This window comes from Crocodylus siamensis, chromosome 5 (assembly GCF_052110815.1).
Source record: "Crocodylus siamensis isolate JL-2025a chromosome 5, ASM5211081v1, whole genome shotgun sequence".
NCBI lineage: Eukaryota > Metazoa > Chordata > Crocodylia > Crocodylidae > Crocodylus > Crocodylus siamensis.
Window position 1 is genome coordinate 51,303,014 of NC_143399.1, and position 25,317 is coordinate 51,328,330.

Sequence of the window (25,317 nt, forward strand, 5' to 3'; positions counted from 1 at the left end):
CGTGGAACCCCTATGAGGCCTCCTCCAACCCCTGATAGCCTCACACGGTCCTCCGGTATAACAACAACAACAAAAAACAATAATGCAAGCCCCTGGGCTATAACACAAAGCTAAACCTCCTGACTAAACGTTCTTCAAACCACACTACATCTCTCACCCATGTAACTAGGGGCTGGTCCCTTCAGGCCTTATTCTCTTTCCCACATTCAGGGCCGATCTCTTTCCCTTAGTCAGGCGGTACTCCTCCTTCCTGGCTGCCAGCAGAGAGAGAGAGCGCACTCACAGCCTCCAGTCTAGGTCTTATAGTAGTCAGCCCTTCCCCTTCCAGTCAGCTGACTCACCAGGTATAGGTCCTTAGCCCCTCCTGGTTGCCCCTAGCAACCAACATCTGAGCCCATACTACTACTTTTCAAGTAGCAGGCACCTTAGTGCCCTGCTACACTGAGTCAATCAGCTAGTAGATAAAAGCACCAAAAGCAACCCCACTAAAGTGCCCAATCTATATAATCATTGGGTGAGCTGTGTTAAATTAACGCAGTGCCTCTTTTGGGCATGTGCTGAGCTCAGTGTGGGAGTATGCCAAGTTTAAAATAAAGTGCCATGGGGGTGGGAGGGGGTTGTTTAATGTCTGCAAGCAGCGTAGATGAACAAGCTCCCTTTTACTTGTTCTACTTGACTTAATGTCTCTAGGGCTCTCTACCCTAATGAGTGCATGTCTTCCCTTCCCAACAGGATCAAATACTGTATTTAAATATTTCCTTGCAGTGTTTTTGAGGGAAATGCTTGAAAGGGGAGGAATTAAACTACCTTATTAAAAATGGTTGTGTACGTACATGGTGATTCTGGAATGCCTTCCATCTATGGGAATGACTGCTGTGCTATCTCTGAGAATCAATGAATAGACTCCCTTCTTTGTAAAATCATGACTAGCAAGAAAATGTGACATTCTCTGGTGTTGCATCATGAGAGCTGAAACTGCCTAATTCTGTGAAGTGAGATGAATTCAAGCAGGTCTGTTTTACAGCAAACACTAGCTGAGGCCTCCTGTCATGGTTGAGGTTCTGAGAACTGGCTCTGGCATTTCTGTATAACCATGTCTCAATGTCTAACCTGAGCATATCTCAAACAGTAACATTCTACAAATTGGAATCCTTTAAAATACACTGCATTACAGTAAGCACATTAGTGTGGAAGGAAAGGATTTGAGGGGAAGAGCCCTCCAAGGCTGGAGGGGTGGAGAGGGCTGATTTGCTTAGGTGAATGGGGTCTATGATGAATAATGGGCTGGGGTTTCTCATTCCTCCTTTGCTTACTGTGGAAGTGTGCAAATCTTGACATATCTCTGTTCTTGAGTGCAGAGCTGCTTTTGAGTGATGTGGACTGGGACTCTGGTGTCTCCCTACAGGATTCAGAAGGGTACAGGTAAGAAGACCATGTGAGGAAAGTAAAGATTCCCCCATTTTTTTTTAAAACTGAGAGAGTCTCATAATGTGCTGGTGGGTGTCAATCTTGTTCCTGTTAGACACATGGCAACTTTCCAAAGAACCATTGCTATCAGTGGTAGTCTCAGCAGAAAGGCCAGAGGTGCAGAACCCCCCACTCAAACCCTGCGATAATTATCTCATCCCCTTTCATTCCAAATAATAATCACCAAATGTAGACTATCTCCTTCCTGTGTTCCCCAGGTGCTTCCCCAGGTAAGTATAGTCAGGAGCCCAATGCTATTGTTTTTGAACATGGGAGAGTTTCTTTAACTGTATTTAACAATGGAAAAATGGTATAGACTTAAGCAGGAGTTTAACAGAGGCAGTTTCAGAGAGCAATTATGTAATCCAAGACTGCTCAGGCTGAGTCATGTTTTAGTTAATTACATGCCCCTTGGGTTGCCACATTATAGGACTTGTTCATCCCCGTAGGATCTGGAATTAGCCCCAGACACTGGTTCATTTTTTATGAGGGTCAAGTCTAGCCATTTGCAAAGGCTTTGTGTGTGTCATGGGTGAAGGGAGGTCCCAGAAGTGCTTGATCCTTGGGCTGCTGTTAGAACAACTTGTGTGCAAATAGCTGTAGCTCAGAAAGAAATCGCATTTCTGAAATGGACACAGGATTACTGAATTCAGATCTGTAACTGTTTAAACATATGCATATCTGGGCTGGCAGCTCACACCTTGCCTTTGGGGAACAGTCATTATAAATAGGGTAATGTCTGATGCTAGGATGCGTGTATTGAAGGGAAGAAGGGGGAAGGCAAGGATACATCCTTCCTTATCAGACTGGGCCTCATCGATTCCTACAAGGATAGTGCCTTCTGTCTTGTCTGGCTACCTTCACATTATTTATTCATGAAGTTCTGGGTCAGATAACTTGGAATACTAGCGGATTTTGTTCTATGCCTCATCCATTCCCAATGGAGGAATCGCCCCCTGATGATGGTGCTTGCTTGGAAATCATTCCAGCTACATATCCAGCAACTCAGTGCTCTAGAGTTGCTATGACTGCTGTAATGTCTCTTCTTTGTCCATCTCTCTACACAGGGACATCAGTATGGTCTGATTTTACTGTGGAGAGGACTGTCAGGTCTCCAGGGCAGTCCCTTCCTCTGCATGTGGTAGAGCAGTGTTTTGGAGAAAGGGGAGCTCATTGAATTCCAGGACTCATGGCTCATGGATGGAGGAGGAGCAGGGCTGGTTGATAACAATTGTGAACAACAGCTGGCCACCCCTACTTCACCCACACAAAACAGGGGTGTGCGAATGAACACAAGGGCTACGGGGAGGGGTTGCAGAATAGTTCTGTTGTTCAGGTATGTGTGATCTGCTTCACTGACGTCTATCCGTAGCCTAGATATTACACACAAACCGGTTTCATACTTTCATAGTTGGTAGGGTTGGAAGGGACCTGAGCAGATCATCAAATCCAGCCCCCTGCCATGGGCAGGAAAGAATGCTGGGGTCAAATGATGCCGGCTATGTGATTATCTTATCTTTTGAAGACCCCCAGGGTAGGAGCGAGCACCACTTCCCTTGGAAAATGGTTCCAGATTCTAGCAGCCCTGACTGTGAAGTAGTGCTTCCTGATGTCTAGCCTGAACCTACTCTCAGTCAACTTATGGCCATTATTCCTAGTTACTCCTGGTAGTGCTCGGGGAAACAGGGTCTCTCCCATTCCCCACTGGTCCCCCTTGATAAGTTTATAGACAGCCACCAGATCCCCTCTCAGCCTTCTCTTGTGGAGGCTGAACAGGTTCAGCCTCCTGAAGTGTGGCGCCCAGAACTGGACACAGTACTCTAACTGTGGCCTGATCAGTGTCACATAGAGGGGGAGGATCACCTCCTCAGACCTGCTCGTGATGCATCTATGGATGCATGACAAGGTGTGGTTAGCCTTCCTGTCTGCATCCCCACACTGCTGGCCCATGTTCATCTTGGCATCAGTGATGACTCCAAGATCCTTTTCTGCCTCTGTGTTGACGAGAAGGGAGTTCCCCAGCCTGTAGGTCTGTTGCTGGTTCTTCCTTGTACTTGTTGGTATTGAAACCCATCCTGTTCTCATCTGCCCACCCCTGTAACCTGTCCAGATCTAGTTGTAGCCTGTCCCTGTCCTCCAGCGTGCCCACTTCTCCCCACATCTTAGTGTCATCTGCGAATTTGAACAGGGTGCTTTTCACCCCCTCATCCAAGTCACTGATGAAGATGTTGAATAGTGTAGGCCCGAAGACCAAGCCCTGGGGGACCCTACTGCCCACATCCCTCCAGGTCGAAAATGACCCATCCACCACCACTCTCTGGGTGCAGCCCTCTAGCCAATTTGCAATCCATCTGACTGTGTAGGCATCGATGCCCCAGTCACCTAATTTTTTTAATGAGAATGGGGTGAGAGACAGTGTTGAAGGTCTTCCTGAAGTCCAGAAAGACTACGTCCACCACGACACCTCTATCTAAAGATTTTATGACCTGGTCGTAGAAGGCAACCAGGTTGGTCTGACAGGACCTGCCTCTAATGAACCCATGTTGGTTGCCCTTAAGCATGATCTCCCCTGCTGGTCCCTCACAGATGTGCTCATGGATAATATTCTCAAAGAGCTTCCCCAGGACCAAGATAAGACTAACTGGCCTATAGTTTCCTGGGTCCTCCTTCCTCCCTTTTTTAAAAATGAGGACCACATTGGCCCTTTTCCAGTCCTCTGGCACCTCACCAGAGCACCACGAGTGCTCATAAAGCTGTGCCAGGGGTTCTACAATGATCTCTGCCAATTTCCTCAGCACCCTGGGATGGAGATCATCTGGACCTGCTGATTTGAACATGTCCAGTCCCACCAGAAATTCCCTGACTAGGTCCTCACTAACCCTGGGCCTGGCTGTGCTTCCCCAAGTCCGTCTGGAATCCCCATGGGGGGATGTCCCGGTCCCTTCTCAGAAAAATGAAGGCAAAGAATTCGTTAAAGAGGTCAGCTTTACCATCTGATGCTACCACCAGATTGCCAAGCATGTCCTGCAGAGGCCCCACATTACCCAGTGCCTTCTTTTCACTCCATGTATATTTAAAAAGGACTTTTTGTTATCTTTCATCCAGGTTGGTAGTCCCAGTTCTGTCTCCACATTAGCCTTCCTAACAGCCCCCCTGCAGTCTCAAGCAATGGAGGTATAATTCTCCTTGGTAATGGCCCCTCCCATCCACTGGGTGTACACTTCCATTTTAGCTTTCAGACATTCCTGAATGCCTTTAGTGAGCCATGGGGGCTCTTGAGCACTCTTGCACCCTTTGACTCGCGTTGCGACTGTCACCTTTTGGGCTTAGAGGATCATCTCCTTAAGGAACAACCACTCATTTTGAACTCCCCTCCCCTCCAAGACCTCAGTGCCTCCCCGACTGATCTCCTTAACTTATTGAAACTGGCCCTCCTGAAGTCAAGGGTGACCTTACACCCTGCACTGGATGGTGAATTCCAGCAGGTGATGATTACTATTGCCCAGGTGGTCGAGAACCCACAGTCACCTCACCAGGTCATTGCCTATGGCCAGGACCAGGTCCAGCAAAGCATTTTCCCTGGTGGGACTGTGCACCTCCTGGGTTAGGTGGATGTCCTGTGTCTTGGCAAGGAACCTGCGTGAGCGGTCAGACCTGGCTGACTGCTCCTCCCAGCAGATGTTTGGGTAGTTTAAATGTTTGGGACAACCACATCCCGTGACTTAACTGCCTCCGCAAGCTGACCGGAGAATTCCCGGTCCAGCTCTTCTCCCTGGTTGGGTGGTCAATAGTAGACACCCACTGTTAAGTCCCTTTCCCCCCAACCCCCTTGTATTCTAACCAGAACACTTCAATGTGTCCCTCCTCTGACCCAGTGCTGTTTGTTGAGGACGTGTATTGTTCTTTGATGTAGAGCGCCACACCCCCAATTTTCCTCCCCATTCTATCCCACCTGTACAGTCTGTAGCCCTTAATGTTTACCATCCAAATATGGGTTGAATCCCACCACATTTTAGTGAGCCCCACTATGTCTGGGTTTGTGTTAGCTAGCAGGAAGGCAAGTTCCTCCTGCTTGTTCCCCATCTTATGAGCATTAGTGTAGAGGCATTTAAGGCCTCCTGTGGGTATGTGCACCAACCCCTTGATCCCAGGACTATCTGGACCTCTGTCACTTACCTGGGTACTTCTTGTGCTTGTCACCTGTCTTGGCTGGGAAGTGTCGTCATGTCCCCCTGTGACCCCATCCCCCGGTGAAGCTAGTTTAAAGCAATGCTGGCTGTACAAGATCAGCCAACGTGGAAGAAAAGACACGCTTGCCTTTAGGGGAGAGGTGAAGCCCATCCCACCTGAGCATGCCCCCTGTGCAAAAATGTGGGTTGTTGTCAAGGAACCTGAGGCCTGCCTGGTGGAACCAACTCCGAAGCTGCCGGTTGACCACTCTGATGCAGGCCTTGTGGCACTGTCCGCATCTACTTACCGGGAGAATAGAGGAGACTACCAGCTGCGCCCCTGTCTCCCTGAGCTTGGCTCCCAGGGCCTCATAGTCCTTCATGTTGTGGTCTGGACTGCTCCCTGCTGTGTCACTTGTTCCCACATGGATTGGGAGCATGGGGTACCGGTCCGAGGGTCGAATGAGGTCCGGGATCATGCCTGTAACATCCTGAATCTGAGCCCCAGGCAGGCAGCAGACCTCACGTGCCAAGGGGTTGGGTTGGCAGATGGGACCCTCCATTCCCCTCAGGATGGAGTCTCCAATAATGAGGACTCGGCGTGTCTTCCTCATGGTGTTCCATCCATGTTCAGACTGTGCCACGTGTAGGGTGGCACCGTCCCCCCGGAGGGATTTTAAGTGTTCAGAAACTGGCTTACACCTGTAACAGAACACAAGTTCAATGCACATAAACCAGTTTCAAAATGGCTGAAACTGGTTTAAGATAAACCTAGTTGAATGTAGTATCAGACTTAACTGATTTGGGTTAAACTGGTGTATGCAATGTCTGTACCAGACCCCTTCCTGGTTAAGTTAAACCAGAGTCCTGCAGCATCCCAGATGCTTGCAGCTCTGGGCTGTGCTCTTTGTTCCAGAGAACATGGCTGGCCCTGCCCCTCTGTTCCCGAGCCAGAGCTCTGACGGAGACTGCAGGCACAGCAGGGTCTGCCAGGCTTCCCCCTGCCCCTCCCCACCTTACTGCTCAAGCAGGGATCCCTTCTCTCCCATCTCCCACAGCACGAACCCCAGCCCCATGAACCCTAGGCATGTGGTATGCTACCTAATGCTGAGAACTGTCTGTGTGTGTGTGCATCTCCAATTTCACTGGGACAGGCAGACAGCACAGTGTGCAATTAGGGCTTTTGGAGCTAATCAATAGGTCAGCTGGTAATGTCCCTTCATTCCTTCCTTGGAAAAACCTGTTTAAGAAGAGCTTGAACTAATGAGAGAAGCTTTTGTTTTGTTGATGGGCTGATAAGCACTGCTAAACTCTGCTGGTTTGCTTTTCTGTCAGTTTGCTGCAGACAGTATAAAGAAGCATGGAGAGGGAGATTGAAAAGTTCCATATCATCAACAGAAGCAAGCACTACATCCCACCCCCTTTGCTTCAGAGTGCTAGTCTGGGGCTTAGGTCTTGCAACACTCTTGCCCCTTGAACAATGAGCAGGGGAAAAGACAGTCAGACTTCCCTTATCAGAGCATTCTGCTGGGGCCTGGCCATTTTTCCCCCTCATCGCAGCATTGTTGAAGGGAAGGGAGGACTGCTCTAGCATCCCCACCCCGGCTTTTACCCTGAGCCACTGCAAGCATGTGCCTGTATTTCTTCAGCCCAGAGGGGATGTCTGTACAAACCAGTGCAGCCTAGCTAGGTTAGACTAACCTCAAAAGATTGAATCAATTCAGGCTCAGGCTTTTTGAATGTCTGGTCCTAGCCCTACAGATGTTGTTAGGGCTACAGGTCATGCCCCTGTTGCTCCCAGGAATTTAGGGGCCTGATCCTGTGAGAAAATGGCTCTGGGTATTGTGCCCCAACTTGGGGCACATGTCTTCAAGTGGGGGAAACCTCCTGCTTGCAGACATGCCCCTCAGCACATACATGCAAGTGCAGAAGCGGGGCTCCCATAGGGGTTCTTCTGTCTACGCTTGCAGACCGTGCCCCGACCCAGGGCACAGCAGTGAGAAATGCATGCCCAGTTTTTTGCTGCTTCCCACCAGGTCAGGGGACATCTCTAAGCACAGAAGGAGGAACCCCTGTGATACTGATTCCCTTCTATCATACTGCTGTTATACTACATGACCTGCCCTGTGGGAGTTCTCTCCATACTTGCAGGCAGGCACACCAGGAATCCCCTGCAGGGGATTCCTGTGTTGCACATATGCTGCTGCAGCTCAGTTTAGGGAATGGCACCTGGGGCTGTTGTCTCACAGGATTGGGCCCCTGAAGTCCTGGGAGCTCCTGCCTGGGGCAGTTGGAGAGTGCAGGCAGCTATGGGCTGCCTACACTTCCTTACCATAAGTGAACAGACATCTTCCACAAAAAGGTGGCACAAATTATGACTAGGGTTATCGTCATCACAGAAGTTAGATACTTGACACAACAAAGGGCGAAGATGTCTGTTTCCTTGAGTTTTGTGCTGCCATCATTTTTTTTCTGGTGGCACAAAGGCAGTGTTTGTTTGTAGCCTTACAGGTAGGGTTTTCATCAATGTCCTGCATCCTGTGATACTGGTACCAGGAGGCTTGGAAACAGTCATAGATGGTATACAGAATTCAGCAGCTCCATGTAGAGTTGCAGTAAGTCTGGCAAAAAATAATAGGCTCTCAGCCAGGATCTTGGGCTTAAGGAAGCAGTTAGCTTTCCCTAGAATTTAGTCCCTCTTAGGTATTGTGGGATGAATATTTGGCAGGGCCTTAGATTGAGGCATCTCATTGATGCCATCATAGGATCTGAGTGCCTCTCATCTGCAGATCTCACACTGTTCGGCAAAGATGGGAAAATGGAAACACAGATAGGGAAATGATTTACTCAAGGCTCCACAGCAGGTCAGTGGGGAACACAACCCAGCTCTTTATTTACTTATCCCACTGCCTCTCTGCTATCCATTTGGACACATGCCTGTGACTGAGCTGAGCAGCTTGTAAGCATTATTACTTGAAGGGCACACTGGGAAGATTCCAAGTACTAGTGCTCAGAATTGTCACGGGATTAAATATGCACAAAAATGAGCATGTGTTGGGGCTCTTGGGGGCTCATTTTGAGCCTGGCCTGCTGCACTGAATCTGAGAAGAAGACAGGCAACATGTTCAAAGGGCTGGGAAAGATGTGACTGATTGCTGGAGAAGAGGTGATGAGGGAGAAAAGGATTGAAAACCTCCAAGTGCTAAAAGAGGGTGTGGGGATAGAAATTACATTGCACTAACAATGCAGTAGGCTAAAATCGTTCTAGTTAGCAATGCAGAGAGATGCTTCCAGCTGCACTGAGCTTGTTATACCTCCTTTGTGTACAGCTAGTGAGGGTCACATGATGTGGTTGAGCTGCTGTGGACAAAATACAGGATCTTAGCACACACATTCAGGTGTGGTCAGGTGCAGCGTGATGCTCATACAGATAGTGTGGTCAGAAACATGGTAGCTGGGACAGTCTCTGTCTGCTGTTTAGTCCATCTCCTCTCCTGGGAGATGGATCGTGAGAGCTGGACCATGAGAGTTGTTAACAGATTTGGTGGAGCAGATGATTGAGCCTGTGGAATACCTGGGCAAGGGCAGTGCCAGAGACAGCAGATCAGAGTTGCTATCTGCCAGGAAGAATGTCACATGCTGGTGAGTAACTGCTGCTTAGGTAAATAGACCACACTTGATGATGTCCTGAATCCTCAGCCAGACTGAAATGTTTAATATAAGACAACAGTTGCTGCTTCATAACATCCTTCAGTTCAACAAAGATGTGACTATTACAAGTGGGCTATAATGCTGTTTTCTACATGAGAAGATCTCAAGGCACTTTACACAATGAATATCTTAATCTCCATTTTGCAGAAGGGAAATGGAGCCATGGCAGTTAAGTGACTTGCCCAAAGTCATCCAGCAGGTCACATTTCCTGACTTACAGTGGAACTCTCTTTCTTCTGGCTCACACTGCCTCCTTAATAGTCTTTGCCTGTACAATAAAGCACCAGGGCAAAGACCTGAGAAGCAAAGTAATTTTCTAGAGATGCATATCCTGGCAAGTCTAAATGGGAGCTGTAAGTAGAAATCAGGATACAAGACCTAGGCATTATTGCCATGGCTTTAGGAAGCACTGGGTGCTGAAGTCTGAATTAAATTTAAAATAGAAGTCTTAACTCTTGTCTAAGTCACAGAACAGCTTGTGGCATTTTATAAGGTTGAATGTCAGCTCTGGTGTCCTGCCCAAATTCCAGTCTGGAGTAATTACATTTAGCTTCCCAAAATTCCACCTGTGGCTTCCTTTTCATTTTTGGATGTCCCCATCACTGTATTTGGCAGTAGTTGTGAACATTATGACTTGTGGCTACTGCAAAATAAGATCACATGGAACATAAAAAAATGGCCTGAGAGCTTTGCTGGGAAATCAAAGCAGGATGTTGCAGAGTCACCATGGGAATCTGCAGACCCTCATCCAACTTGTAGTTCTGTCCTAGACTTTCTGTGTGGCCTGCCTGGGACGAGCCACAATTTTCTGTATACTACAGTTCTCCATCTGTAAAATGGGTGTAATACTCCCCTTCCTCAAATGACGTTGTGAGGCTCAAACCTTTCACTGTTTATGAGGAACACAGATGATCATGATGATGAATATGAGGCCCATATAAATTAGGGGTGCCTTGAGCGGAAGGTTGCTGCCTTAGGTGTCTTATTGCCAATGCTGTACTGTTAGTGCTTTCATTCATGCAGGAGAAGAATGTTGGTAAGTTTCACTCAGATTTTGCATTGCAGCATGCACAAATGGTCACCAAAAGTCCACTGGATGGGGGGAGGAAGTGAATTACAGAGCTAAGAAGTTGCCTCTAGAATGTGCACACCTTAGCTCAGTGGTTCTCTATCAGGTGTGCTATGAAACCCCCTTATTAGTGCTGCAATTCAGATGCTGACACTGTGGCTAGGTCAAACTGCCCCACATACACAGCTGTGGCACACGTGTACACTCTTCCTGCATTAGGGTTACCTGCTGATCCTAAAGCAGGTAGGAGAGCCAGCTTGGGCTGCAGCCCTTTCTGGTCCACTCCCCGTACCCTCAACTCCTCCCAGAAACAGAGGCACTTGGAACAGTTCTACCTGCCCTGCATGCCTGTGTTTCTGGGGGAAGCCATGCCGGGTTGGACTGGGAAGAACTTCAGCACAAGCCACGTCTCCTGCCTGCTTTAGGCTGATCAGGGAGACATAATGCCAGAGGAGCACATGAATGTGCTGCAGCCCTTTCCCATCTGGCTGTGCACAAGACATGTGAAACGGTTTTACCTGATGGCAGCAACACATAGTTGAGAATCACTGAGGTAAAGCCGAGGCACAAAAACAGTGGTTCTCAACCAGGGGTGATGCCACATACAAAAATATGGTGGAGGGCTGCCCTGACTGAAAAAGAGGAGAACCACTGAGCTAGTTTCCCGATACTTACTTTTTACTATTATAGCTAAGTGAGTTTGAGTTAAAAATATAGGCAGGTCTTTTTTGCTGGAAGTCAGGACAGTGTTGGAGAGAAATGGGTCAAGGTTTTCAAGTTATGGGGTGCCTTAACTTTTGGGGAATCCAACACAAGATACTTTAAAGGGATCTTGCTCTAAGGGGTGAGTGCTCGCCACTTCCTGATTATCAGGATCTGATAAATTGTGCTGCCCAAAGATGAAGGCATCCACAGTCCAGTAGTCACTCTAAGACACAAAGGCCTAAACCAGTAACGGCTGTGTAATTCCAGTTAGTGAGTTAGAAATAAACTAATAACAGCTGCAGAGCACAGGTGTAACATGCTCCCTGCAGCAAATGCACAAGAAGGAGACAGCTGTACTCACACAAGCTCAGGCTCTAGAATAGTCCGTGTGGTAGCTCACACACAGAGGCTTCCTCACCCTATACAGCCTACAGGTAATAGCATGCACAGTACAGATGCAGTTGTTTGAAGAATGAAGCATGACACAGCTGTGGTATGTGGATCTTCCTCTGTCAAGGTCAACCCTGCTATGTTTCATGCTCCTGCCTTCCCTTAAGGCGTGCCAGCGTGAAAGGGTTAACTTCAGGCCTTCTGAAGTGACTGAGCTGATTATTTTAATCATGGATTATGGCAATAGCCAATAGGGAAAGCCAGTGTTTTGAGTGAGGTTTGTGCCTGGAATAGTCTGTGAGTCTCAATCAGAGGGGTGGGAGAGATTGCAAGGGTGGGGAGCAGGGCAGAGGTGGAGGAGAGTGTTGTACACTAAGATGATTTCAGTTGAGAGAGAGTGGATTTTCTCCAGGAGTCTGAGGAATGTGTGTAGCAGGTCAGGTAGAATCATATGGGACAAACTGTCCTTAATATAGCAGCATTGTGGGTGAGAAGGGACAAGAATGCTGCCAGCCCTGTCACTGGAAAAATATTGCAAGTTTATACCCCTGGGGACTGTGTGGAAGGGGTTACGGTAGGGACCTGCAAGGGAGAAATGTGAGCTGTACTGCAGATCTGATTGCATTGTGACACCTGCAGCCAGGGAGGCAGGCTGTGCTGCAGATCCTCTTGCAATGGATATTACAGTGCAGTCTCTGGCAGTGAGGAATGAGGGCTGTGCTGTAGAGCTGATAATGTTGGGAGATGATAATTTAGGCTCCATAGAGCCTGAGTCTTGTAGGCCCTCTTAAATGCAGGAAACAATTGTCTCACTCCTAGTAGGTATAGACTGATTTTTTTTCTGTGAAAGGCATCTGCAGTATAGTGCTACATGTATTACACAGAGGTCCTATTATGCTGAGGTGCTTGGTTCCTGAAGATGTGAGGGACATCAGTGACTAGTGAAGTGTGTGAGTTCTCTTTAGTAGGTATAGGTTCATAGTGAGCTATATCTGCTTTTCAAAGCTGGGTAGATCCTTCTCCATGACCCAGATGAGGACTTTTGAGAGAAACCCTGAAGAATTCTGGGAAGGTATTAGCAGGTGACTGATGATGCTGTGTACTTTGAACAATCCTGATAGCTTTTGACTTTAGTATTGAGTTTAGCATGTCTGCTGAGTGTACCACTAATGTGCGGCACTATGATGCATCAGAATATGGACAACTAAAGACTCTACCGCTTGCTTGGGACTAGTATTACCATCAGTTTTAATCATGCTTAGATCAGCCCAGGTCATGCCTAGAAAACTTGTAGTCCCTATCGGCCATGTCTACATTGTCTTTTTTCCAAGTCCAGAACTGCCACTAAAAAAGAAACCCTGCCCATTCGCTCCTCTGCACACACCCAAGCCTGGTAATTAGGCAGAAAAAATGGCATAACAAGGTCCTGAGCTTGTGCCCAAAGCCACTCTTAGGTTCTCTGTCTTTCTTCCCACCCCTACTCCTCTGTGTTAAACAACCAAGTTTTAAAAGATGGGGAACACACACAGCCATACTGGGTAGGCATTCTTAGTTCAAGAGCCTGAGTTGCTGTGATTCATGAGAAGAGGCATATCTTGGTTGGGTTGGGGCCAGACCCAAACCACACAGGGCTTTATAGGTCACATTGTTTTGAACTGGGGTTGTGTGTCCAGTGGTGAATACCAGCTTGCAGGTACAGGAATAGGTTGCTTCCCCTCACCACAGCTCTGCCAATGCATTTTTCCCTCAGCAGTGTTAATTAGCTGTCCTGGGCACAGCTAAGTGGCCATACTGCTCCAGTTTACTCAGCGGCTAATTATTTCCTGACCTGGCCAACATTCCTGCACCACTAGGAGAGGGCCTGCTGTATCCTCACAGCAGATGAAGCAGGACCAAGGCACCCTGTGTAGAGGTTTAATACCAGGTCCTTACTCTTTACTAGATACTCATACTGATGGCACCAGTGGAATAGATGGATTGTGTTTAACTTTGTATGTAAAAGAAAACCGACATTTGACGGAGTGGGGAAAGGGAAGGTGTAAGTTAGGAACAAAGAGAAGTTATAAGTAGCAGCTTATCTGAACAAAAATTCATAACCTGGTTTCAAGGCCTGGGAACAAAAATTCACAACTTTTTACTGGGCACTGAACACCACAGACCAAACAAATAACATCATATTTAACTGGTATCTCTTCTAATCCTCTTTGTACTCCATAGGTAATAATGCCCCTTTTCCCTTCTGAATGGGCTTATTCTTTTGTATAATGGGTTATCAATTTAGCTGTATTTCTCATGTTTTGAAGCTACTTTTTTGTATATATGTGGAGTCAAACAGAAACTGTTGTTTTGTCAGGTATTTAGCTTAGGCTGTGTCTGCTTCTTTCCTAGACCTGAGCTAAGGTCGTTTTGTATCTGAAAGCTTGCCTTAACATTTTTCTCCGTAATCTGTTTAACCTGAAACACACTGCTAAATAGCCACCAGGGAGATCAGCAAAAATCACCTAGTAGAAGTTATCCTTTAACAGAAAGTAAACAGCGGGACCCTTGAGTACCAATTTAGAGTGATCATTGTAGGAGTGTTCTGCCTATAATAGATGGGCTCCTTTGTCCAGGTTTTTTGGAGGTATAGCCTTTACCTTTCCTAAGCTCTTGGGAGCTGCTGTGTCTAGTTGTAAGCCAGGTTCATGAATAATCATATCCTTCCATCTCGTGTCCCTGGATAGGTCTAGTGCTAGCATTTTTGGAAGCAAGGTGTTATCTCTGTCTTGTGAGAGTGCTGTCATCCTATCTGAATGTCAGAGTCTGCCCCCTAGTGCCAGCTGTCAGGACTGCAGGGCATCTGAGAATGGACTGTGTTTTTCCAGTCAGTGTGTCGTCACTGTTAAACCACTTCTAATCCTTGTTATTTTTTTTTCTAATTCCATTCCCCCCTTCCCCCCCTCCTCTTTGCTCCCCTGGCTGCAGGGCCTTTGTTCCCAGTCAGGAGCTTGAGCTGAGCCCCAGGCATGAGCAGGCCAAGCAGCTGCTGCAGAGAGCCCGCATGAAGGCTAGGACAAGCCCCCTCCGAGCCAGCCATGACATCCTTCCTGCTGTTACCCAGGACAGGCGGTAAGTGCAAATGTTTCAGATGTCAGTCACAGTTCTTTAGAGTACAGGTAAGAGGAGAGACCTGCTTTGCTTTCTAGTTTCTCTGCTTGTTTCCTCTGCTACCCCTTTTTACTCAGGTTCTTCAGAACATACACACATTGTGTATAGAAACAGAAATAGACATGTTATATATACATGCACACTCTCTCGTGATACAAGCATGATACAAATATGTTACACATTGTGCAACCCGTTGCACCACATAAACAAGTATCACATGCATAAGAGATGCCCATTACATCTTCACTTATGCTTACTATATAGATGTGGACAGTACATCATATACAGTTGTTCACTACAGGATATCTGAACCATGTTATTTTGTTTTTATCACAACAGAGAGCCACTAATGGCAGATTCTTGTTTCACTGGGATACTTTAATTTCTGAAACAATACATAATGGTCTCCCTTGAATAAAATAAATCCATAGCTGCAGAGAGGGGAAAAAATCACCCTTGCAACAAATTCACTCCAAATGTATATAGTTGTGTGCATTGTGTGTATTCAAAATATTAAGTAGCTTGGGTTTTGAAGAGTCTGAAAAATAATGGTGTACCTTGGACTGAGTGAAACTTAACACTAGTTGAATTATTTTAACAGCATGATAGAGGGTGGAAGATAATACCATAGCCTCTAAATATTTTAGTAGACAAAAATCAAGAATAAATGAAGGGAGGGAAGCTGGGGTTGGAAGAGCAGACTGGAAAAGCATGACACATTTTTTTTTTTAACTCTATGACTTGTAAGCAGAGGATTATTGTGGTTGTGTTAGAGTTCAAACTGGTATTTTTAGACTGGCAAGATAAACAATTTTTACACACATGCACATGCAAATGAGCTGCAGGGAGGAATTATTGCTTGCACAGTTAATGTAGCTAGCCCCTGTGCTATGAAAACATATTAGCACTAAAGAAATCCAAGCTGTGCTTATACTGCCTCGTCCACCCTGAGGCTGCCACTGGGTATCAAGCTCCACCTATTGTCTCCTGCTCCACCTGTGACTGAGCCTGGATATTTAGGTGGAATAGATGGCCTAGAGGGGTCTTGAGTACATGCCTCAGAAGGCACAAGGCAGAGAGCCCAAGAATGGTAGAGAGACATGCTCAGGACCTCTGAACTGTCTGCTGTGTCTAAGTGCTGGGCTCAGGTGTGAGCAGAATGGGAGTGAATGGAAAACCTTGTTTCTGGTGGTGTTCCCAGACATGGTAAGGAGGTGGTACAGATGTGACTCCTGATTCCTGACAAAGAAGGCATCTTTGAATCTCTCTCTCCCTACTTCAGTCTGAGATCCGTCTTTTTTGAAAGTGCCTGAGCCCTATCAGTACTGGAAACCCACCCACTTTCCTGCTTGAATATCTTTATTGTTCGAAGGCTGATGTCTGAGCCCCCATTCTTCCGGCTGAGGGAGTCTGGCAAATCTCTCAGGAGAGAGGTGTGGGGGGTTACTGTTGATTTGTCAACAGCAGCCCATGGGGGGCCTAGTATGGTGTGTCCCCACCACTACTGTCCTTCTCTAGGCCAGCAGAGCCTAGATCAGAACATGAAAGCAAACACCTGTGTCTTTCATGTGACTATCCAGCTCTATCCCTGGGATACCCCTTACTGTGTCATCCACTTATAGGGAACAGGCTATTTTTATTTTCTCAGTACAGGTCTCTTAACTTTATCTGAACAGCAGTTGGATTGAATTTCCTCCCCTTATGCCTCTAATACTAGACCCACTGAATTGTCCTCCTGACCCTTTCTGGCAAATGAGGGTAATTGGTTCCATAAAGGGGTGACGTAATGTTGGATGTAGCTGGCTTTGGAGAGGGGAGGGAAATTGGGTGTGGGGGAGCAGATTCTGACCCTATGGCTCAGGGTTCAGGTAGATGGGCAGAAGTCCAGTCAGCAAAGGCATGCCATTTGCCTGTAGTGCTTTACCATGGCAAGCACATTAGTGAATGAGAAGAGGTGGGATGAGTAGCTGGTCATGACTCCTTAACTACTGTCTGGCTGTCTTTATGCTAGGGATGCTGGCAGAACCACTGCTCCAGACCTGAGGAAAAGCTTGGCTCTGAAAGGTGGAGACACTCATATCAGTGGGAACCTAAGTGACTCCTCCAGTGGGGAGTCCAGTTGTGGCCAGCGCAGAAAGCGAGGTCCTTCCCCATCCCGGGTGCGTTTTGAGGATGAGTCTGTCCGGGATGCTGAGGTGCGCTACTTGGAGAGGTTGCAGCTGCGCCAGAAACGCGTTCTGGATTCAGTCCTTTTATCCCTGGGCCAGAGCCCACTGGTCTCCAAACCAGACCTTTCTGATTACATCAACGGGGACCTTCATCGCAAAGAGAATGGGGTCAGCAAAGCCTTCAGAGAGCAGCAAAAACATGGGCAGACTACAGGGGCATCTGCACACGTGGGAAGTCCTGAGAAGGCCAGGCCTTCTGTGGTTAGCGCACAGGGGAAGTGCACAGCCTGTGGCTCCTACCTTGGCAGCTCAACAACCAATCTGGCTGTGGCCACTGAGGTCAACTGGACAGTTAATGACTTGTCTGAGGTCAACAGCCTAACTCAGAAAAACAAAAATATTGGTAACTTGGCTGAAAGCGGGGACCTGGGCACTTCCCAACAGGAGCCCAAAGCCAGGACTTTGGGCCCCGGGGGGTCTCCAGTCTGGATTCTTCCTTCCCGGCAACGTATTCGTACGGAGAGAATCAGGGAGACGTACATTGGGGATGTCACTTACATAGATGATGTGGATTCTGCTCTAGACAGTACTGACACATCTGACAGCTGCAAGACTGACAGTGAAGAGGCTGGGCCAGGAAGCTCCCACTCAGAGGGGTACTCAGAAACAAGAAGCCGCTGTCACAGTGGGCACAAAGCTTCTAGGGGAAATGACACTCCAGGGAAGGGAGGAAGAGGCAGGAAGGTAGACCAGGAAAAATGCAAGATGGGTGGCAGTGGAGGGGGTGGTGCCTTGGGTTCTAGCAGAATGGTGCTCAAGAAGGATACGAATGGAGATAGGACCCCCAGCTTGAAGGGCTCCGTGGTGCTAAAAGAGAATCCTGGGCTAAGGCCCACAGCCAATGGGGTAGAAGCATTTTCTAAATGTGAGCACCCCCCAGCTCCACCACAGCTAGTTGGAAAGAACAGTGGCCAAGAGGATACAATGTTTGCCCCAGCACAGCAAAGAGAGCTTCACCTTTCACCTCCCACACCACATCAGCTATCAGCATTGCCAGCACCCAAGGCAGATGATGAACTCTCAGGAAACAGAGAATCAGAGGAGAGCTTAGCCCCCTCCCATCCACTAACTGCCAGCATAAGCCAAAGTTGTAGGATAAGAGTCAACCCCCAACAAGCAAAGCAAGGGGTTCCTAATTACAGCTTGGCAGCTCACATCCCCACTCCCCCTTCCACAAAGAAAGCTTCCACCCCTATGCCTTACAGGAAGGCTATCTTGACAGGCAGCTACAGGTTGACAAACCAAGAAACTGGGTGCCTGGATGAGACCAATAAACCAGTGACTTGTTCCACTTCCCCTCCCAGTAATTTTCAGCACAAATGTGAGTCCATGATGGAGGAGCAGAAGGACCAGCTGAATCCAAAGGGGCTTTCTAAGAGCAAATGCCAAGCCTTGTCTGCCAACAACTGCAACAACACACAGGCCAAACATCAGCAGAGTGGCTTGGATGAGAGCCATGGACAACATGAGTGGAGTGACCAGAAAGTGTCTGGTTCTTTGGGAGAAACTAAAGGTAAGAGGCTTTTCTTACTATTGTCCTCATTGAAGTGATCATGCTGGTTTACCATCTGGCTCAAAATGTGATGCAGAGAGAGGCTGCTCTAAAGCCCTATATGATTTGAGTGCAGGCTCCCTCCTTGCATGCAGTCAGGACAGGTGAGCAAGCCCTGCTGCTTTTATTGGCAGTCCTTAGATCTGAAAAGCCTTGCAGAGGGCAGCGGAGGGGGTTGTATGTGTTGGAAGCAGTGCCTGCCCTCTCTCTGGCAGCACACCGGATTCTGAGTCTGCCAGGCATCAGGATATGACTCTACGTTTACTGCACTGTCAGCTAAGATACCTGAGGATTTCCATCAGGTGGATCAGGCTGGTTAATAGGGAAATGATGATGATATAACTGCCTAGTAGCAGCAGGACTGTGGCAGTGGCAATGAGGTGCAGCATACATATTAAATAACGTGAAGGAACAGAGATGTGTTACCATCATTAGAGGTACAGAGAGCCCTTGTAAGTGGTTGAGTCCCACATGCAGAGCATGCCATCTAATGAACAGCTACAGTCCAGCCAGCTGAAATGGGGGCCACCCAGTACAAAACAGAATTGCTTTCTGGGTTGAGTAGCTGGAGAGAGGCCAGGTCCTCAAAGCCTAAAAAATATCAGGTGAGATTCCAGCAGCTCCATTTCAGCATGGATTTAAAAAAGGTAATGAAAATCAAAAACGCTCAGAGGAAACTGAGTGAAGCTATGTGAGGGCTGCATTCCGGCAAACAGGCAGATTGGCCTTCCTTCCAAGCCAGTTTATAAAAAAAGTGAGCAGGCACCCATCTGATTGTGTCACTGTCATGGTAGGTTTGTCATCAGGGGCTGATCCCTCTGCTGCTCCCAGCACCATTGGCTCAGCTGTCGTCACCTCCCTGGCATCCAAGGAGCTGGACTGTGCCCACACCACTCAGTTACCTGATCAGAAAGCTGTAGGGCCCAGGTTGCAGAAGGCAAAGCAGCTTGTGGAAGGGAGCATAACACCATGGTGAGTAACTCTACAGTTAGTTAACCATCTTGGGCTGGGGCTGAAGAGGGAGATGCTGGTCACTGGGTTAAGTCCTGCCTCTATAAGCTGAATGTCTCCTTCCTCTGCCACCATATGGTTTGATCAAGCACGTAACAACCATGCAGGCCTGGGGATGGCCTTTGGTTGTATCTGTCCTACAAAGCCATGAGATGGTAAATGAAATGGAGAGATTAGCAGTGGCTGGCTCAACCTGTTGGTGGGCACTCGTGCCACAGAGATCTCAATAGGACTAAGGCACACTAGTCAGCTAGGATGAGGAGCTATGTATAAGTGAATCCTTTCCAGCCTGGAGGGCTGGCTTAGAAGTGCATGGGGCTGGCTGTTTGCAGGTTCTGCAACCCTTGTCCCAGGCCCCTCTCCTTTTCTCTGGTTCTTGATGCCCCCATTCATAGCTAGCTAGGATAGCAGTGCAGCGCCACTCCTCAGCTGGCTGGCACTGCAGCTACCTTGCTGGAGTCAGCCTACCAGCATTAAGTCTTCCCCTGCTGCTACTGCTTCTCCATAACCCCCTTCTTGCCAACTCTGCATAGCATATCTGCTTGTTGCACAGCTGACTAGGAATGATCCTTTCCCCATTCCAATGCCCCCAAAATGCTGCTGTGGCCATTGTTCAGGACATTTCTTAGCTGCTATTAATTTCCTGCTTCCTGTCTGCACCCCTGAATATAAAAAGAGTGCATCAGTGGAGGCATGAAGGGGTTAATTGTATTTGTTTCTGAACCATGTTCTCTCTTTTAGGCCCAAATGACACTTAGTTCAGTGGAGCTTTAATGTGCCAGTCCCTGTGCTGGGATTGCATTTTCTGTAAATAAACTTATTTCTTTGCGTGTGTCAAAGAAATGAACTCCCTGGTTGCTTCAGTCCTCTTTTGCTTTGTTTTTCCACGCTCTGTCCCCTGCAGATTGATTTGAAATACTTATCCAGTAGCTTAAATAAAGACTGGTGCTGCTCATTCAGGTCTTGGAGGTTTACCTGTGTCTATGGTATCTTTCTACTGTGTGAATAGCCATCCCCTATGTGGGAGAGGAACCTAGAGCCAAATTAGAATGGTCCCTTGTAGCAAATGCATTTCAGGGGTTGACTACAGAGGCTGTATGACTCCTCATCCATTCCTGCCTGTCACTGGAAAACTTCAGGCTCTTGTGAATATTCTGATCATCTCCCTCAAAATGTTTAGCTGGTTGCACATTAAAGCCAGGTGCTAGGAGGAACATGTAGTGGGTGTACTACGCACAGGGATGAGCAATTCAAATCACTTTCACAGTAATGTCATTGGAGACCCTTGGTGCTGGTGACACAGCAGGGAGACAAATGCTGTAGAGGGGGCTAATTCTAACCTACCTTTGTAAAGCATGCTGACATCTCTGGGTGAAAGGTGCCATAATAAATGCTAAGATGCAGTTTTGTTATCGGCAGAATTGGCAGAGGTGCTTGTTATGGTTGCCTGACACCTCCCATTTTAAGTACTGTGCCTGTTTTTAGTTGCTTATAACTTTGCCGAACTGTGTCCACTTGGACTTAAATTTCCCATCGCAGGTATCTTGAAAATTTTTTGGAAATTTTCAGCCAAAGTGCTTTAGCTGTTTCTGAGAACCAGGCTAGGGAAAAATACATGGTTTTGCCAAGTTTAATGAATAATTCTGTTGAGAAGCACCAGCGCCCCGGGCTTTGGAGCTGTGACTTGACATTTGGCAGGAGGCTTGGACTTGGTATGACAGGTGTGCCTTGTGCTACTTCTGTGAAACTCTACCCACATTTGACTAGAACAGGAGCAGGCAATTATGGGCGGAGGGCTGCTTACCAAGTTGTGGCAAGCTGTTGAGGGCCCCATGGGTAGCTCTGCGCCTTGACAGGTGCTCCGCCCCCTGGCCACCATCTTGGGACCAGTGTCCCAGTCTTGGGACCTATGTCCCAAGGCCAGCACCGGTGGAGCCCAGAGCAAGGTGGAGGCTGGCAGGGGTCTGTGGAACTGGGCTGGGCTGGGCTGCACGACAAGGGAAAGGGGAGAGCTGGCCTGGCTCCGTAGAGCCCCTGCCAGCCAGGGCCCTGTACCCCTGCCACCCTGCTCTGGGCCCTGCTGGCGCTGGCCTTGGGACATGGGTGCAGGCCCTGCTCCCGCATCCGCTCACTCCCAGTGTCCCCCCCAGACCCATGGTACAGGCAGGGGGAAGCATGCAGCCCTGACCCCCTGCTCACCAGCAGGGAAGTAGCTGGTGCAGAGTGTGGGGAAAAGCGGCCCCTCACCTGCCCTGTGGCCTGTGCTCCCTGTTGCAGCTGCTCAGTGGCTGCGACACGGGGAGCTGGGCACAGGGAAGGGGCCGCTTTTCCCCCCCTGCGCTCAGCACCAGCTTGGGCTCACCCATCAGGGCTGCGCACGGTGGCAGTAGTTGCAGCCCCCCCCAACACTTGCCATGCCAGGCAGTGTGTGCTGCTGCTGCCCACCCAGAGCTCACGCGCTGGGCAGCAGCATCAAACGCTGCCCAGTGCAGCAAGCGGGTGGGCCACAGCTGATGCTGCTGTGTGCAGCCCTGACGGGTGAGCCCAGAGCCGGCGCAGGGCCCAGGCTGGCAGCGGGGGTGGGTTACAAGCTGGTGCTGAGCTCAGGGTGGGGGAGGGGAGTGGCCCCTCCCCTGCCCTGTGGCCAGTGTTCCACGCTGCAGCCACTCGCAGCCTGCATGGGGCTGCCTGTGCCTGCTCAGGACAGCCCCCACCCCCCGGCCCTACCAGAGGTTCCAGTGCAGGGCAGTCACGGGTCCCAGGCCAGAAGCCCCTGCTGGGGCTCCCAGGTGGGGGCAGGTCCAGGTGGGCCTTGCTGTTGAAGAAGCCCTCCAGAGCTTCCCCTGGGTCCTACTGCCCTTGGTTCTGGTCATCTTTGACAGGAACCAAGGAGAGATGCATTTTAATTTTCTAAATATTTTTAGGGGCTCTGCGGGCCAGATAGAATGGCCTCATGGGCCGCATTTTGCCCACCCCTGGACTAGAAGCTCAGTAGAGACTTGGTACAGCCTCACAGCTTAAAGCTCCAAAGATTCCTCCTGCATTGAGCTGTCCTTGTGCTGACTAGCCTGCACATATACCATCTTCACAGAGGACATTTTTACATATGCTCAGCAGGGGAAGCAGGTATTTGGGGGAGGGGGGGGATGCTTTAGTCTGAGTAGCTCCAAGACCTACTCAAACTAAAGCTCCAGCAGCATCTTGTGTCAGCATCCCTGTGCTTCAACACGGTGGTAGGGGTGTCTTAACTAAAGCTCATTAAACAAGGTTTAGTTAAAGTGCCCCCACCACCATGTTGAAGCATGGGGATATTGATGCATGAGATGTGGAGGCTGGCTGGAGTGCACTAATTAGCATGCTCCAGCAGACTTGATTAATCAAGTCTACTCTGATGCACGCTAATTAGCAGGCATTGGAGCTGGCGTTGGGCACGTGTATAGGTGCCTAAACGAGCCAAGTTAAGGTTCCATAGGAAGTATTAATGCAGGCATTTCCTAGCTTGTGAGTGTTTGGCTTTGCAGTAATTACAGTATATTCTCTTAACAGCTTATGTGTGTGTAATGTTTATGTCTGGGACATGGGAATCTGTCTGGACTCCTACCCCAGGTACCTCTGGCCTTTGCAGGGCTATTTCTCTATAAATTAACTCAGTTCACAGATGCTGGAGAGGGTACAGGGCTTAACACATGGAGCAAGCATTGGCAAAAAAATCTCAATTCTTTTTTTCATTGATGTTTCTTTTTTATTTTTTGCTCTGTTTCACTCTTAAACCATAAGTTCAAGGCAGCTGAATAACCTTGTTCCTCATAGCTTCTCCCCTTTCATCTCTCTGTTTTTAATTTTGGTCACATGTAATTCCCCTCCCGTTTCGGACACCCAGCCAACACTGCTGACATTGCTCAGTTGGCTGTGTGCTGTTGTATCTGTTCTTTGCACAAAAGCTACACCATTGGATTTATAGTTCCATTCACTGTCACAAGGGGGAACCAGTTCTGTTCCTTTTTACTCTTTATTTTTTAAATTCTCAAAACTTGCAACATCCACAAGTGCTCTTCTGTTTTAGAAAATGTAAGGTTGATGGAAGGTGTCAAGTTTTCACCCTGAGGTCTGACCTCCTATATTGTCAAAACACATGGGTGCTGGTTATGCAGGTTTTCCCCATGCCGCCATGTCTTTCTGGGGATTTCAGGGGAGAGAAAAGTTCTGGCTCTCTGCTTAGATTGCCTAAGTAGATGCCATTTAAATCTGGTGGGTTCAAGGACATAAACACCTGCTTATTAAGAACTGGGCTGTGACCTTCTAGTTGTTTCTCACAGGCCCCCAGACAGACCTATTGGGCTTAAGTCCTGCATGTGCTTTTGCTTCAGGATTCTGCTGTGCTACCAAAATGTTTATATGACAACATTCTTAGTAAAACTAAGCTCTCAGCAGATGCTGCTACTGGGGTTTAATCTGGCATTTGTTCTGAGTTCAGTCTGTGGCATCTCTATTGAAACTGAAAACCTTTGTCTTTTAGCAAACCCCTGGGTACCCAGCCAGAGCCCAAGAAGTCAGCTTCCTCCACAGCAAGCAGGAAAGGGGGCAGCTCTTCTGCCTCAGGGCTGAAAAAGTTCTTCTCCGTTCTTAGCCAGAACACCAAGCAGAAGCTGGGCAGGTTCCGGTGCTACAGCATGGAACAGCTCCCTCCTGAGGCTCCAGGCTCAGTTCAACCTCCAGAAGTCAGGTCAAATGCCACTGAGTGTTCCAAAATGAAGAAATCTCCTTCCCTACAGTCTTTGCGACTGGTGAGTCTGAAGTGCAACTCTGAAAGACCCTTTACAGTGGGACTGGGGCTGGAGTTTGAGCTAGGCTTAAACTAGATGGAGCATTAGAGAAGACAGCGTAAGGAACAGTTCTTCCCCAGTTCTGTGCCTAGTTTTGTGATCTTGAATAGATCATTACACCTCAGTGTGCTTTTCTCTAGAATGGTGATAATGACACTTACTCTACCGTGTGAGGGAGCACTTGAGGTACAGAACAACATTAAATAAGAGCTAGGAGTTATTTATGGGTGTTCCGTTGTATTGCTCTGCTCTTTTTCACAAAGAGTATGCAAGTGACAGCTTATGTTGAAGCTGTCACCTAGCTTCTTTCAGCTCACTTCTGTATGTTTGTGGCTTGCTGTTTCTGCCCCTCTGCATCACTCCTGCATTCACAAACTGCAGAGTGACCCGTAGTAAATCAAATAGTATATTCAGCTGAGCCAGCACTGTGTCTGTAGAGCACAAAAAAGCAGAGAGGAATGGAAGAGTTGGGTGATTTGAACAGTCATGCCTAGCTGAGTGGGCCTTTTCAGATTCCAACATACCAGCACAGGAGGCCACTGAAGCAGGGTGGCCAATTGAGTGATTTATCGCTTAATCTTCTTATAGTCTTTTATTTGTATAGAGGTAAGAGACTGATCTGAAAATAAAAACCCTTTCATGTAATGTAACTTCCCAAAGTGCTTCTTCCTCTGGGGGCTGTGAAAAATGGGAGCCCCAGGAACTTTAGAGTAGGGCATGGTTTCCCAGGACTTTCAGCCTTAGGATCTTGGGAAAACAAGAGTTCTTAGGTTGCTGTTAGAAGTGAGAAGTCTCAGAACTGACTTACTAGAAGGTGTGTGTAAGCAGCCTTCAAATACTATTTATCTGTGTTCACTTGTCATCCCCAAAGCAAGACAGCCCAGTGTTTAGTCTTCCTGGAAGCTACTGATACTGGGGAGAGGGAAGAAACAGGGACTTTTGTGTTTTCCTCCCTCTGAGTTTTTCTTTTTTTTTAAAGTGGGAGCAGAAGAGTATGGGGGTTTAAATGCTGTTGTTTTAACACTTCCCATGTGTTTCCTGTTTG

The 25,317-nt window shown here is 48.1% G+C and overlaps 1 protein-coding gene across 9 annotated transcripts in view; it reads left to right on the forward strand.

The window, feature by feature from the left end:
* The window catches only part of KIAA1614 (KIAA1614 ortholog), a 65,591-nt gene that overhangs the window by 31,725 nt on the left and 8,549 nt on the right, over nt 1-25,317 (forward strand). For 8 of the 9 annotated variants that reach the window (XR_016442394.1, XR_016442395.1, XM_090047850.1 and 5 more), the window contains 5 exons: nt 1,359-1,422; nt 14,476-14,619; nt 16,670-18,399; nt 19,233-19,410; nt 23,966-24,233. Coding sequence is in view for 7 of the 9 variants with exons in the window: in XM_090047850.1 (XP_089903976.1) it covers nt 1,359-1,422; nt 14,476-14,619; nt 16,670-18,399; nt 19,233-19,410; nt 23,966-24,233 (2,384 nt within the window). In the remaining 2 variants the exon portion in view is untranslated. The remainder of the gene's footprint in view (nt 1-1,358; nt 1,423-14,475; nt 14,620-16,669; nt 18,400-19,232; nt 19,411-23,965; nt 24,234-25,317) is intronic. The other variant, XM_090047846.1, reaches the window with a different exon arrangement.